General features: G+C 38.1%; 1 protein-coding gene across 2 annotated transcripts in view; it reads right to left on the minus strand.

The window, feature by feature from the left end:
• The window catches only part of LOC150085539 (inositol polyphosphate-4-phosphatase type I A), a 557621-nt gene that overhangs the window by 110346 nt on the left and 432690 nt on the right, over positions 1 to 14585 (minus strand). For both annotated transcript variants that reach the window (XM_090373328.1, XM_090373327.1), the window contains exon 17: positions 4085 to 4153. In XM_090373328.1, the coding sequence (XP_090229454.1) occupies positions 4085 to 4153 (69 nt within the window). The remainder of the gene's footprint in view (positions 1 to 4084; positions 4154 to 14585) is intronic.

The following is a 14585-nucleotide window of genomic DNA, read 5'->3' on the forward strand; positions in this document are numbered from 1 at the left end:
TAGCATCAAGATTCGTCAAAATCCTTCTGACATCCTTTTGACGGAAGACCACCGGAGGCATTGAATGGAGCGTGTTGGGAATGGTGGGAGGTGTTTCACCAAGATCATTAATACATGAGTTGGAAGAAATATGGGATGCTATCAGGTCAGCTTTATCCTTTGCTGAAGTGACAACAGAACCATCTGGTTTTGACAGAGGTGGGAGCAGAGATGGGCAAAAGTTGCGGCCAAAAGTTTTGGCAAGAGACCAAAATGCTTGGTTACCATTAGGGTAAGAAGCAAGTTTTCTACTCTTATCCTGTTCAAAATCTAGTTAGTAACTGCTTTACAATTGTTGTGAGCTTTTGTGCAAGCGGAAAATTAAACTGAAGAATTGGAAACGAGCCAATTACTATCTGCAACTTTCTTCTCTTGAACAGCCTCAGCACATTTATCGGAAAACCAAGGTTTAGATAAAGGACGAGATTTTATAGTGGAGTGTGGAATAAAGGATTCCATTCCTACAAGAATAATTTCACTGACACGATATGAGCAAACGTTGACATCAGAAGTTTCGAAACAGTAATCCGACCAAGGAAAAGAAATTTCACAGGTCATCCCATTTTGCATTCTTGTAATGATAAACAATATGAGGTTGGGAATAGCTATGAGATAAAGGCTCCATTGGAGAAGAGACAATCACCAAGTTGTGATCTGAGGTGCCTAAAGGACCATTCACTTCGACCATGTACTCAGAAGGGTTGTTTGTGAGAAAAAGATCAGGCACGTTTGGCTGTGTGGTTAGGATTGTCTGGTATTTTTGTAGGTAAATGAACAATCTGTGCAAGGTCATTAGTAATTGCAAAACCCTCAGCATCTCAACCAGCTGAGTCAGTGTGACTAGAAAATGGAAGCCAGCTGGAGTTGTGAACATTAAAATCAACAAGGAAAATTACCTCAATTTTAGGAAAGTTGGATTGGAGAAAGTCAAAGAGCTCAAAGTGATTATGCAATTAGGAGAATGGTAGAGACAACAGATGAATTTGACACAATGAGGTAGAGAGATTTTAAGCCAGAGAAGATCGAAAAGAGGAGATTCCAAATTACCAAGTCTCTGATAGGGAATATCGGAACAGACATATGCACAAGTACCACCTTTGAGACAAAAGGAATCATACAGTGAATAATTTGGGCAACTGAGATGAGCAGTAGTTGAATCAACTGATAACTGTGATTCTGTCAGAAAAAGTACATGGGGTTTGGCAGAGTGCAAGTGGAAATGGACATTGTTGAGATTAGAATTGAGACCAAGTATATTTGTGAAATGAACTAGGAAGTGTTTGGGCAGTTTAGATCTTTTTGCAGATAAGCTTACTCTATTAGTTTGAAAATTCATGGTGTATTCAATAGTAAGAAAAAGGGGGGGGGGGACATGCTGTATGAAGTAATGAAATTTTTGGATATGGTGTACACATGGTAAGAATATACCCAGATCCTTGACATAACGTGGCCTCGACAATGTCCCCTGCATACACACTACTCGGACTCCCTCCAGCCACTATCTGGCAGAGTACAGGTAGCAAGATTATACACTAGCTGATCCAGAAGCCTCCTAAAGAGTTACCAATAGGTTCGGTCTGGTGTACTAACTAGCGGCTGGCCTGCAAACACCATTTTTGAGCTGTACCCACGGAATGTAAGGAAGATTGGATCTTGCCACGATGTTCATCATAACCTCAAAAGTCATCAGTCATACTGCATGATGGAAGAGATGGGAAAGAGTTAACCAGAATTTAGCCCTGGAGACTAAACATGGGTTCCACTACTTCAAGCCTCCAATAAGCAAAGTGGTGGTATTACACCGGTTGATGAAAGTCGACTACTACCTAGTACAGAGGGGTGGCATTCCTCCATGTGGTGTGGGCGCCACACCTCAACCCCTGCTTACATTGGTTCACGGCTGGGTGGTCACCCACAGTGTGCTTGTGCATGGAGGTTATACCCAGGATTACTAACAGTCCTACCATCGTGAAGGTGCAAGCAGAGGATTGGGCTGTCACAGACTGTCTGGACTTTGCCGAAATTGGGTCCACTTGACTTGAATGTCACCCAAATGGAATTGGCTTGAATGTCACTGGAATGTCATTCCAGTCCATCAGTGTTTTAGACTACCAGATAGCACATACAGCTTGTCTGGCATATCTGAGAGAATGTCTGTGGCAACCTCAAGAACCTATATGTGTAAACATTTGTTTTCAGCCAGAGAGTAACTGACTGTTGGAACAAACTTTCATCTGGTCTTTCAGAATTGGGTAGTTTGAATAAATTTAAGGATGGGCTAGAAAAATTACTAGAGGTGGAAAAGGAATATGGATAGGTTTTTTCATCTTTTTTTTTGGCTTTCTTGCATCATTTCTCACTACTAATACTATAACTATTTGTAACTATGTATATATGCTTTTTTCCCCCTTTGTTTCAATATAGGTATTGTCTTTCTGTGAAACATTACCTGACTGAAGAGATTTAAGCAAATATCACAGATATAAATATACAAAAATAATAAATTTTCAAAACTTTTTTGTATAGTTGTGATAATTTGCTAGATCAATGTTCTAGAAGTTGGGAAATTATAGTGCTATTACAAGCATTAATTAATTCTGTTTGATCTATCGGGAATTAATAAGTGGATAATTATAATAACTATCATGGCCTTTGATGGGTTAAACAGAGAATGGTCACACTGTCATGACTCCAAGAGTAGAAGATTAGAGACAAAGTGATACAAAAGTGCTGTCCTTGCTGTGTTTTCACACTTATACCAGTATATAAGTTCTGCAATTTTCAAGTGCTTAATGCCAAGTTGGCCAACTGCTGTTGAGAAAGGGAACACAATAAGCCATAGTGTGATTTGCATTTGTGTTTATTACATCTTAACTGTTTTTGTTTTCTTAAATTTCAACTACTGGTTCACGGAACAATAGAATTTTTTTTTACTGATTGTGTATTATGAGACTCAAAAATTCAACCTGAGGATGACAACATGTTCTGAAACCTTTTGCTCTTTAAGGTATAATGCAGCAACAGTTAATCCAGAAGTAAGTTGGCTCATTTTGTACAGCCATTTATGAAAAAGTTTCCCACTATGTGGGAAACTTTTCGGTTGTCGGTGATTTAGGAGTATGTATCAAATTTATTCAAATTAGCCATTTCTTAAACAAAAACTTTTCATAATTTTTAAGACCAAATGAAATGGTCACAATATTTATTAGAAAAAAAGACTAAAGAAAGTTTTTTTTTTTTCAGAAAGGATTACAAGCTTCATCTGGGAAAGCGTTACCCACTGTAGTCTGAAAACATAAAGGAGTGACACTGGAACATTACCAGAGTGCCGCTAGGAGAAACTATGATAAGAGACAAATAATGTGATGTGCTTCTGAACAAATTAAACCAAGCAATTTGAAGAAAAATCAAGATTTGCTGTCCTCAGGCATATGCCTGTAGCATGATAATTGCCTGTCCGTATATGGCCCATTCTATGGTGAATTAGATCAAGGAGATTAAGGTGTGTTGAACATAATGGAGATAATATTGAAGACTGACATGCACAGTTTCCTTTTTGTTTGTAAAATAAACTTTTAACCATTATAGTTTTCACTTGATGACCTTATATTTTTGCCCTTTTTTGTATCAGTACACTTTAGTCAAGTTTTAAATGTATGTAACTTTTAACCATATTAACATTTTTATTTTTAAGAGTCAGTTTAATGAAAATATAAAGTATTAAAATTATGGTTAGTTGAATTCAGCAGTAGTAGATAGCTTTAGGTATATACCTAAAGACATAATATGAATATCCTACCCAGCTGGAAGAGGAAATTAGGAAGTATAATGGTTAAAAAAAAAAAAATGTGTTGGGCTCTGTGGATGCAAAAGCATTAATTCCTATTAATTAATGCTTTTGCATCTTGATGACAAATAATAAATGTAAACATTTTTACTTCTTATTATAGTGAAATAACTTCACTTAGCAGCACAACCTATTTATGACAAAATAAAGTAACTTTTGCTTTAGACCTAAGGCTTAATTTGTGTTTTAGATACCTACAGCTTGGGAGAAAACAACGTCACGACGATATCTAACAGTCTGACTCAATGAAGCTAATTCTGGAGATTCCTGAAAAAAAAAAAACAATTACATTTACTGTGCATCTGTTACAGACATATGACAGTGAACTGCAGAATTTTATTTTGTCTTTGTATACAGAGCTTTTTTTGTGAGCTCATACTGGTAAAGGATGATAAAAAAAATGCACAATAATTTTTGGTATTACTTTAAGTGAATCTATTCTTATTCACAAAATAAAAAATGTGAATGACAATTTCAAATTTACATGATATTCAGAATATGCTTTAGTTAAGGTAAAGAAATATACATATTGTAATTATTTGACTATAATTAAAGTATAAAATTACAATATAAAAGATGAAAATAAATTTTATTTATTTCAAGTTAGCTATTAAGAGATTAATAACACACAACACCTAATGGAAATTAAATTGAAGATTAACATGTATAGTTTCCTTGTTGTTTGTGATGTGATGTGATATGAAATGCTCATAATAAGTTTCTTTAAATCATCCATTCTTTAAAATGCATTATTATACTGGATCCATTATTGGCAACTATGAAATTTCCAATCCATTCACTGTATATAAAATGTAACTTTATATAGGAAAATTAATGAATGAAAATCACGATGAATGATGAATGACATTAATGACTTCACTATATTCAAGTCTGAACAAGAGACATGAAGGTCAAAAAAGACCCAGAACTTCCAGAGAGTGTTTAAAGAAAGGCAGTCAGATCAGTGATGTGATCTGATTGCCTTTCTTAGACTGCAAAATTTGACAACTAGACAACAAAGGGGACATCTGATTGAGGTGTATAAAGTCCCAAAAATGAATGAAGCGGATTTGTTCTCCTCATAAGTGAGACAAGGACCAGGGGATAAAAATAAAAAAATCTTGGAATAAAAGAAGTCTAGATCTTGTGAAGCTCACTTAATGGCAGCAGGGTTGTTGAACACTGGAATAAGTTGTCTCCCAATGCGGTAGGGAGAGGCAATGAGTCTGGTTAAATTCAAAGCAGAATTGGAGGGTTATTTATGAATATTCTGTTTTGTTTTATTATTTTATTTTACTATTATTATTTTTTACTAAAAATGAAGAAAATATAAACTAAATATTAAAAAAATAATAAAATATTCTTTTTTTTTTTTTTTTTTTTTTTTTTGGCTAATGCTGAAAAAGTCTGCTTATGCATCAGTTGGCCTTACTAATACTATCTCAAACAGAAATAATAGGGTTTCCCTGCAAGCCATACTAACTTTTTAAGTCTGCATAACATGCAAATTGTCCAACTGAAAATACAAACTTTTACAGACACAATATGATATGTTAATAAGAGCGATAAATTCTAATGCCATTAAAATAATATTCTGAATTTAACTTATACAAGTTACGTCTTCGGTGGCAATTCAGTAAGCACAATACAGCAGGCCCTCGTTATAACGTAGTTCACTTTATGCTGATATGCTGATAATATAAGAACAGCGTTACGCTGTAGCGCTTTTCTTATATTGTAATCCGTATCTGACTATAACACTGTCACAAATCACTATAATGCTCTTTTACAGATTGCATTTTTGGCATATTTAACGAAATGGTTTCATTTCATGGAGTCGATAGCTTGAAAATAAATAGCAAAACAGCATTAAAACGTTTCCCACGCCGACATCAGAAATTTTCCTGCACGCTAATTTAATTGCAGTATAGTGACTTCTTACGTAGTTCTGAGATCAACATTTTAAATGTTCAAGTATATTGCTTGTAATATTTGCGTTTATGCATTTATCCGAAGTCTAGTCATCACGGATAATGGACAGTTTACTCGAACACTGTATCATGATTAATGCAACCAACATAGTTACATTTTCGAAGAGTTAATAATAGCGAATAAGAATGAAAAAGCAACAATGTCTAGATGCAGTACGAAGATTATAAATGTAAGAAAAAGACTGAATTTGAAAATTAAATTAGACATTTTGAAGCGAATCGATTCAGGTCAACGACAAGCAGATGTGTGCCATAATTTAGGACTGGCAAGTTTAACTGTAAGAACAATTATAAAAAATAAAGAATTAAATTTAGCGGCAGGAAAGCTGTTTCACTGCAAGCAACTAGGGCTAGGCTGGCTATTGTTGTTTGTCTATTTGGTTTTAAGGAGCATTAGCAACTAAGCCATATTGCTCCAGGGATATGCGGTGGTCATTCCCTGACCTTTCCGCATCCTGCGTATTTGGTAGTCACGGGCTTGAACCCCGGTCTAATCAAGAAGCGTCTGCTACGCACTGCTGCTCCTGCCCACCTGGCTACGGAGGCGACCGGCTATTACGATTGAAATGGAGAGACTTGAACTAATTTTATTGAAGATAATATCCAAATGCAGAATTCAGTTAACATTAGCATTAGCAGAGGCATATGATGCAAGAAAGCAAGCTTATGCAGCATCAGCCAAAAAAAAACCACTCCTATTTCACTCCTCCGTTCATTCGAAATACCTGTCCAGCTGAGCCTTAAATTTATGTAGGCTATCAACTTCCACAACAAGGGATGGAAGTCTGTTCCACCAACCAACTACCCACTGGCAAAAGGCAAATTTCCACACTTCTATCCTACATCTGTCTTTCCTCAATTTGAATTTATGCCCTCTCAGGCGATTATTCTGAGCAAGAGGAAGAATCCCATCAGCATTGAGCATGCTCAAACCATTCAAGGCTTTATACACCTATATCAGATCACGTCGCCAGTGCCTAGTCTCCAGACACTATAATTTGCAAAACTAAGCCTTTGTTCCATTCACTAATCTTGTTGCCCCTCTCTGTACTCGTCCCAGCAGCTCTACATCCTTCTTGAAATGAGGCCTCCAGACCTGTATCGGTACTCAAGGTATGGCCTGACCATTGCCTTATACAAGGGAATAATCACCTCCTTATCCCTGCTAGAAAAAATCATGTATATCATTGACAAGACACCATGAGCTATTCTTGCAGCCAATCTGCACTGCTCAGAAAACTAAATATCTGCCTGCACAATTACCCCCAGGTCCTTTTCCTTCTCTGCCACTGTCACTGTAGTACCACAGAGTTGATACGTTGCTCTGGGGGTTACTGTTCCCCATATGTAGTACTTTACCTCTCAGCCCATCTGCTCAACCTTTCCAGATCCTGTTGCAGCAGCATAGCATCAGTAGTATCCTTAACAACCCTGCCAATTTTTGTATCGTCTTCAAACTTGTACATTAAGCTTGATATACCATCATCAATATCATTTATAAATAGAGAAAACAACAATGAACCCAACACTGAACCCTGAGTGACTCCACTAATAACATTAGTCCACGATGAGCAGTGTCCATTGATTACCACTCTCTGTCTTCTCCACCTCAACCATCCCTTTATCCAAAGCAGCAATTTGCCTCCAATGCCACACTGCTCCAATTTGTGCAGCAATCTTCCATGTGCAACAGTATCAAAAGCCTTTCTAATATCCAAATATACAAAGGGTACTAGGAAAGTTTTGCAATATGATGCAACAATGAATCACAGGAAGCTGCTTGTTGCTGCATGTTGAGACATGTTCATATGTGCATAGTAGCCGCCGCGCAAAGTCGATGGGCTCAGTTATTCATTAGTAGTGAGAGTGTAAAGTGCTTGCGATGGCATCGTGGTCACGAAATGAGATAAGGACAGTTTTGCGGTATAATTTCGTGCGTGGTTTAACCATAGACCAGTGCTTAGAAGAAATGACTCTTGCACTAGATGATGATTGTCCACATCGTACAACGATATTCAGGTGGTATAGAGAATTCCAAAGGGGAAATTTCACTCTGGAGGATTCTGAGAGGCCGGGAAGCCCATGGTCAGTTACGGAGGAAAACGTTACTGCTGTGAGGAAAATGCTTGACGAAAACAGGCGAGTGACCTACCAACAGATAGAGGATACTTTGGGCCTAAATGCACCAGCAATTCGTTCGATTCTGCAAGATCATTTGCACGTGAAGAAACTTTGTTCTCTCTGGGTGCCGCATCAACTGACTGAAGAGCAGATGGCACGACGTGTGACTTGGTGCCGGGAGATGTTAAAAAAGTTTGATAAGGGACAATCTCGGTATGTGAACAACATCGTGACAGGTGACGAGACTTGGCTGTACTATTACGATCTGCCGACCAAGGCTCAAAACAAAGTATGGGTCTTTGATGATGACGACACACCCGTAATTGTCAGAAAATCCCGATCTGTAAAGAAGAAAATGATAGCTGTATTTTTCAAATCGAGTGGAATTGTGGAACGTGTCGTTTTGGACACGCAGAAGACAGTCACAGCTAAGTGGTATACTGAACAATGCCTGCCTAAAGTCATTGGATCTACGAAGAACCTGGGGCCAAAGTCAAGAATGGACACCTGGTACCTCCATCACGATAATGCTGCAGCTCACCGCGCCAAAGCCTGCACCGAATATTTGACCACGACAGGACTGAAACTTCTCGAGCACCCTCCCTACAGTCCAGACCTTGCTCCCTGCGACTTTGCACTGTTCCCGCATGTGAAAATGAAGCTAAAAGGGAGGCGGTTTTCCAGTGATGAGGACCTTCTACGGGCTTGGGACAACGAGTGTGCTTTACTCCCTAGTGAAACTTGGCAGAACTGGTTTAAAGATTGGTTTCGGAGGATGGAGAGGTGTATTGAATGTAGAGGAAATTACTTTGAAAAAATTAAATAAACAAAGCTGTATTGCAAAACTTTCCTAGTACCCTTTGTATAATATCAAAGGTATTCCCTGCATCCAGTTCTTTTGTGACTGCATCATAGTATCCAATCAAATGGGTCAGGCAAGACTTTCCCTTAACAAAACCATGCTGTGTCCGAGCTATAACTGAAGTCTTGTCTAGATGATCCTGCAGTACTTCTTTAACCAGTGCCTCCATTAATTTTCCTGGAACAGAAGTTAAATTCACAGGTCTATAATTACTTGTGTCAGCCTTTGATCCTCCTTTGTGAATTGGGGTCACATTTGCACATCTCCAGTCTATGGATACTTCCCCTTAGTCCAAAGAAGCTCTCATAATTATGGCTAAGGGTTTGCTTACTTCCTTTGCTGCCTCCTTTAATATAACTCAATAGATCCTATCCAACCTATTCCTAGTTAGGGTAACTAGGAATAGGAGCATGTATGCTTGCATGTATACCAATGCTAGAAGTATAGTAAATAAATTTAATGAATTTGAAATGTTGGTCAAGACATCAAAGGCGGATATTGTTGGGATAGTATCCAACAATAGAGACATGGTGTCACACAGATATAAGGAATGCGGAACTGGAATTTGGGGAGTACAATGTGTACAGAAAGGACAGACAGGATAGAAAGGGAGGACGTGTTATGCTGTTAATTAAGAAAAACATAAAATCAAAAGAAGTGCACCCAGTTGATATAGATGAACAGTGCACCGTTGAGTCAGTTTGGTGTGATATAATCACTGCGAAAGCAAAAATAAGAGTAGGAGTGTGTTATAGGCCTAATGACTCGAATGAGTACAATGAACAATTGTACAGAGAAATAGAGTGAGCTAGTAAATCGGAATGTCTTATAATGGGGGATTTTAACTTCCCAGATACTGACTGGAACTTGTGGGTTGGTCACTCACACACTTTTGTGGATTTATTGGATGATTGTTTTCTGCAGCAGCATGTTCGAGAGGAAACCAGAGAGAGTAATACTCTTGATCTGGTTATCAGCACTGATCATTCGTGTATTAAGAATTTGCAGATAAAGGAACCACTAGTGGCAGTGATCACAGTGTACTGATGTTGGATTTACTTAAAATATAATTACCATCAGGGGTAAAGGAAAGGGTTTTTGCTTCCATAAAGGTGAGTACAGTGGTCTCAGAAAGTTTTTAAATTCTGTACGATGGGATCAACTGACGATGTTATCAACAGTAAATTCTAAGTGGGAAGCATTCATGGAATTAATCGTGGATTCTACTAAAAGTTTCATACCTATTAAGAAATATTGTTCAAGGTTTAGGTCTAAATGGTTATCGAATGAACTAATGACACTCATAACAGAGAAGAAAAATGCATGGGATGAATATAAATTATCAAGCGACTCAGAAGCCTATGGCAGATATAAGCTAGTCTGTAATCAGGTCACAAAGGAGGTGAATCTGATTGGTCCACTTGACATCGTTGGTTCGACTGTTGATGATCCTTCTCTGATAGCAAACAAACTGAATGAGTATTTGCATCTACATTCACACATGAGGAATTATTAAGGTTTGAAAATGGCAGAAGGTTATCGAATTGTAGCAGGATACTTAATGATTTTGTAATAACTGAGAGCAAAGTGGAGGAGAAATTGTTGAAGTTAAACATAAGAAAAGCACCTGGGGTGCATGGGATCTATCCAGTTATATTAAAGGAGGCGGCAAAGCAACTAAGCAAACCCTTAGCCATAATTATGAGAGCATCCTTGAACTCAGGGGAGGTTCCCACGGACTGGAGATGTGCAAATGTATCCCCAATTCACAAAGGGGGATCGAAGGGTGACACGAGTAATTACAGACCAGTTAGTTTAACTTCTGTTCCGTGTAAAATACTGGAGTCACTGGTTAAAGATGCATTGTAGGATCATCTAGACAAGACTGCAGCAATAATTCAGGCACAGCATGAGTTTGTTAAGGGAAAGTCTTGTCTGATAAATTTGATAGGATATTATGATGTGGTTACAAAAAATAATTCTGATATCATATATTTGGATTTCAGGAAAGCTTTTGACACTGTTGCGCATGGAAGACTATTGTACAAATTGGAACAGAATTCTATTAGGGGTAAGTTGCTACAATGGATAAAAGGATGGCTAAGTGGGAGAAGACAGAGAGTGGCAATCAATGGGTGTTGCTCTTGGTGGACTAATGTTATTAGTGGAGTCCCACAGGGTTCGGTGTTGGGTCCACTGTTGTTTTCTATATTTATCAATGATATTGATGAAGGTATATCAGGCTTAATGTTGAAGTTTGCAGATGATACAAAGGTTGGCAGGGTTGTTAATGACAGCAATGGCAGTGTGCTACTGCAACAGGATCTAGATAATTTGGGCAGATGGGCTAAGAAGTGGCAACTGAAGTTTAACCTTGGGAAATGCAAAGTACTGCAAATGGGTAGAAGTAACCCCAGAAAAATGTACCAAGTGCGTGGTACTACACTTAAGGTGGTAGAAAATGAAAAAGACCTGGGAGTAATTGTGCAGTCAGACATGAAGTTTTCTGAGAAATGCAGACAGGCTGTCAGGGCAGGTCATGGGGTTTTGTCAATGATATATAGGAATTTTGCTAGCAGGGAAAAGGAGGTGATTGTCCCTCTGTATAAGGCAATGGTCAGACCACGCCTTGAGTACTGCGTCTGGAGGCTTAATTTTAGGAAGGATGTAGATTTGCTTGAGTGTGTACAGAGAAGGGCATGAAGGGATCCTCTTACCAAGAGAGGCTTAAGTTCTGCAAATTGCAGTGGCTGGAGACTAGCCACCTGCGCCGTGATCTGATTGAGGTGTATAAGGCCTTGAATGGGTTAGGCATGCTGAATTCTGATGGGATCCTTCCACTTGTTCAGATTACGAACCTAAGGGGGCATAAATTCAAATTAAGAAAGGACAGATGTAGAATAGATGTGCAGAAATTTGCCTTTAGCCAGAGGGTGGTTAACTGCTAGAACAAACTTCCATCTGTCGTTGTGGAAGTTGATAGGTTGAATAAATTTAAGGAGGAACTAGACAGGCATTTGGAGGGAATGGTGTGATTTTTTTTTTTTTTTTTTAGCTGATGCTGCATAAGCTCATACACTTACTTTCTTGCATCACATGTCACTACTACTGCTACCCATGGTGCCTTTTTTATGATTATCCTCAACAATTTCTCCTCCACTTTCCTCTCAGTTATTACAAAATTATCTAGCTCACTGCCAGAGTTTACTTCACCCCTGACATTTCCCTTCCTGAATAACTCCTCATGTGTGAATGTAGAATGCAAAATACTTGTTTAGTTTGTCAGCCACCTGAGCAGGATCCTCAACTGTTGAACCAGCAATATCCAGTGGACCAATCTGATTCATCCTTTTCCTTCTAAAGTTTACATAGGAAAAGAACTCTTTGCTGTTTTTCTTTGCATCTTTGCCAAGGATTTCTCATAATCTGTCTTTGCCTGCATAATCTCCTTTGTGACTTGGTTACAGACAAGCTTATATCTATCATAGGCTTCCATGTCACCTATTAATTTATATGTATCCCATGCATTTTTCTACTCTGCCATATGTCTCATTAGTTCATCTGACATCCATTTAGGCCTAAACCTTGAACAATATTTCTTAGTTGGTATGTAAAGACTAGTAGCTTCCAAGATAAATTCTTTGAATGCTTCCCATTTTGAATTTGCTGTTGGTAACATCATCAGTTGGTCCCACTGTATAGAATTTAAATACTGTCTCAGACCATCGTAGTCGCCTTTACGAAAGCAAAAATCTTTCCCTTTTCCCCTGATGGTTGTTACCTCTTTGCGCAAATCCCACTTCAGAACACTGTGATTACTGTCTCCTACTGGTTCCTTTATCTGCAGATTCTTAATGCATGAAGAATCACTATTGATAATCAGATCAAGAGTATTACTCCCTCTAGTTGCCTCCCGAACATGGTATGTAGAAATCAATCATCCAATAAATCCAAAAAAGCCTTGCTAGTGTGTGAGTGAACAACCCACAAATTATAGTCAATATCTGGGAAATTAAAATCTCCGATTATAAGACTCTCTGATTTACTGGCCCACTCGATTTCCCTGTACAGTTTTTTATTACACTCATCAGAGTCATTAGGCCTATAGCACATTCCTACTCTCAATTTTTATCTGCCAATGCTTATGTCACACCAAACTGACTCGACACTGCACTGTTCAGCGATGTCGACTGGCTTCACTTCCTTGGATTTTATGTGTTTCTTAACTAATAGCATAACCCCTCCTCCCTTCCTATCCTGTCTATCTTTCATGTACACACTGTACTCCCCAAATTCCAGTTCTGCATTCCTTATATCTGTGTGACACCACGTCTCTGATATCCCAACAATATCTGCCTTTGATGTTTTGAGCAATACCTCAAATTCATCAAATTTATTTACCAAACTCCTAGCATTGGTGTACACGCAAGTATTCATGCACCTGTTCCTATTCTTAGCTACCCTAACACAACCCATGTACTTAGTACTTGTACCACAATGACTCCCAGCGGTCTCTGAAATACCCTGCATCTTGTTTTCCAGGCTGCTGTTCATTCCAATAGATGTAGTGCAAGAATAACTTTCACTTCTGCCAGTGGCTACTGTTAATCTATTAGTCCTTGTATCCCCCCAAAGCTAGCAGTTTTCCTACCCACCTGACACTGCCTCGATAGCATCAAGAAATATTCTTGCAACCTTTCTATTTAAGTGTAACCCATCCCTGTAAAAGCAGTCTCTCCTGTTTACAAGTACAGACCAGGCTGAAAAAAATTCTACCCCTTGAGCTTCGCAGAATCTTTTCAGGACCGAATTGATCGACAAGGATCTCATCTTAAGTTAAATATTATAAAAAAAAAAAAAAAAGAGAGACAGAGAGAGATTAGCCTATATATTGATCTCAAGAAAGCTCACCTAAAAAAAAAATGTGGAACCATTTAAAACTAGTAAGGGCTGGTTGAATCCAGGGAGAAGCTGCAAGTGCAGATCAAGGAGCCGAAACTTTCAAAAAAGAACTTGTTAAAATTATTGAAGAGGGGGTATTATGTCTTATACTTCTCAACAAGTTTTTAACTTAGCTGAAGCAGGACTTTTTTGGGAACGAATGCCTAAAAGAAGTTTCATATTGAAAGAAGAAAAAAACATGCCAGGTTTCAAAGTGGCGAAGGATCAGTTGACTTTATTGTTGGGTGGTAACGCTGCAGGGGATTTAAAATTAAAACCCCTTTTAGTTTACCAGGAAGAGGGCCAAAGTACAACCCAAAGTTGATACTTTTTTCATGATTAAAATCAATTTAGATCCATTAAATTCATGATTTTAATTGGAATTTTAAATTTAATTTTGATATGTAAGTAGTTACCACATAATTATATACATATGTAATGCAGAATATTTTATATGTACAAATATTTGAATATTAACTATTTTGACCGACATCTGTGCATCTTTTCACTATTGTTTATTATTGATTAGGAAATATCTTATGGCACCGACCGCAACTTACAAATACATATGTTCCCTTATGGGAATGCAGCCCTCAGCTTAGAGAGGATTCACTTAGCACTCTGTTTTTCCAGAACGAATTATCAGCGTTAAGCGGGGGTCACCTGTATAGCACTCATTTAGAAAAGTCTAGGTTCAATTTCTGTTGGGGGGGGATTTTAACATCCTCTTCAATGGAGGCTGTTAGCTGATCTTGGGCAATGGGAGCAGATTTTTTTCCCTGTA

The sequence above is a fragment of the Mastigoproctus giganteus genome, chromosome 5 (assembly GCF_048544385.1).
Source record: "Mastigoproctus giganteus isolate SK-2022 chromosome 5, ASM4854438v1, whole genome shotgun sequence".
NCBI lineage: Eukaryota > Metazoa > Arthropoda > Arachnida > Uropygi > Thelyphonidae > Mastigoproctus > Mastigoproctus giganteus.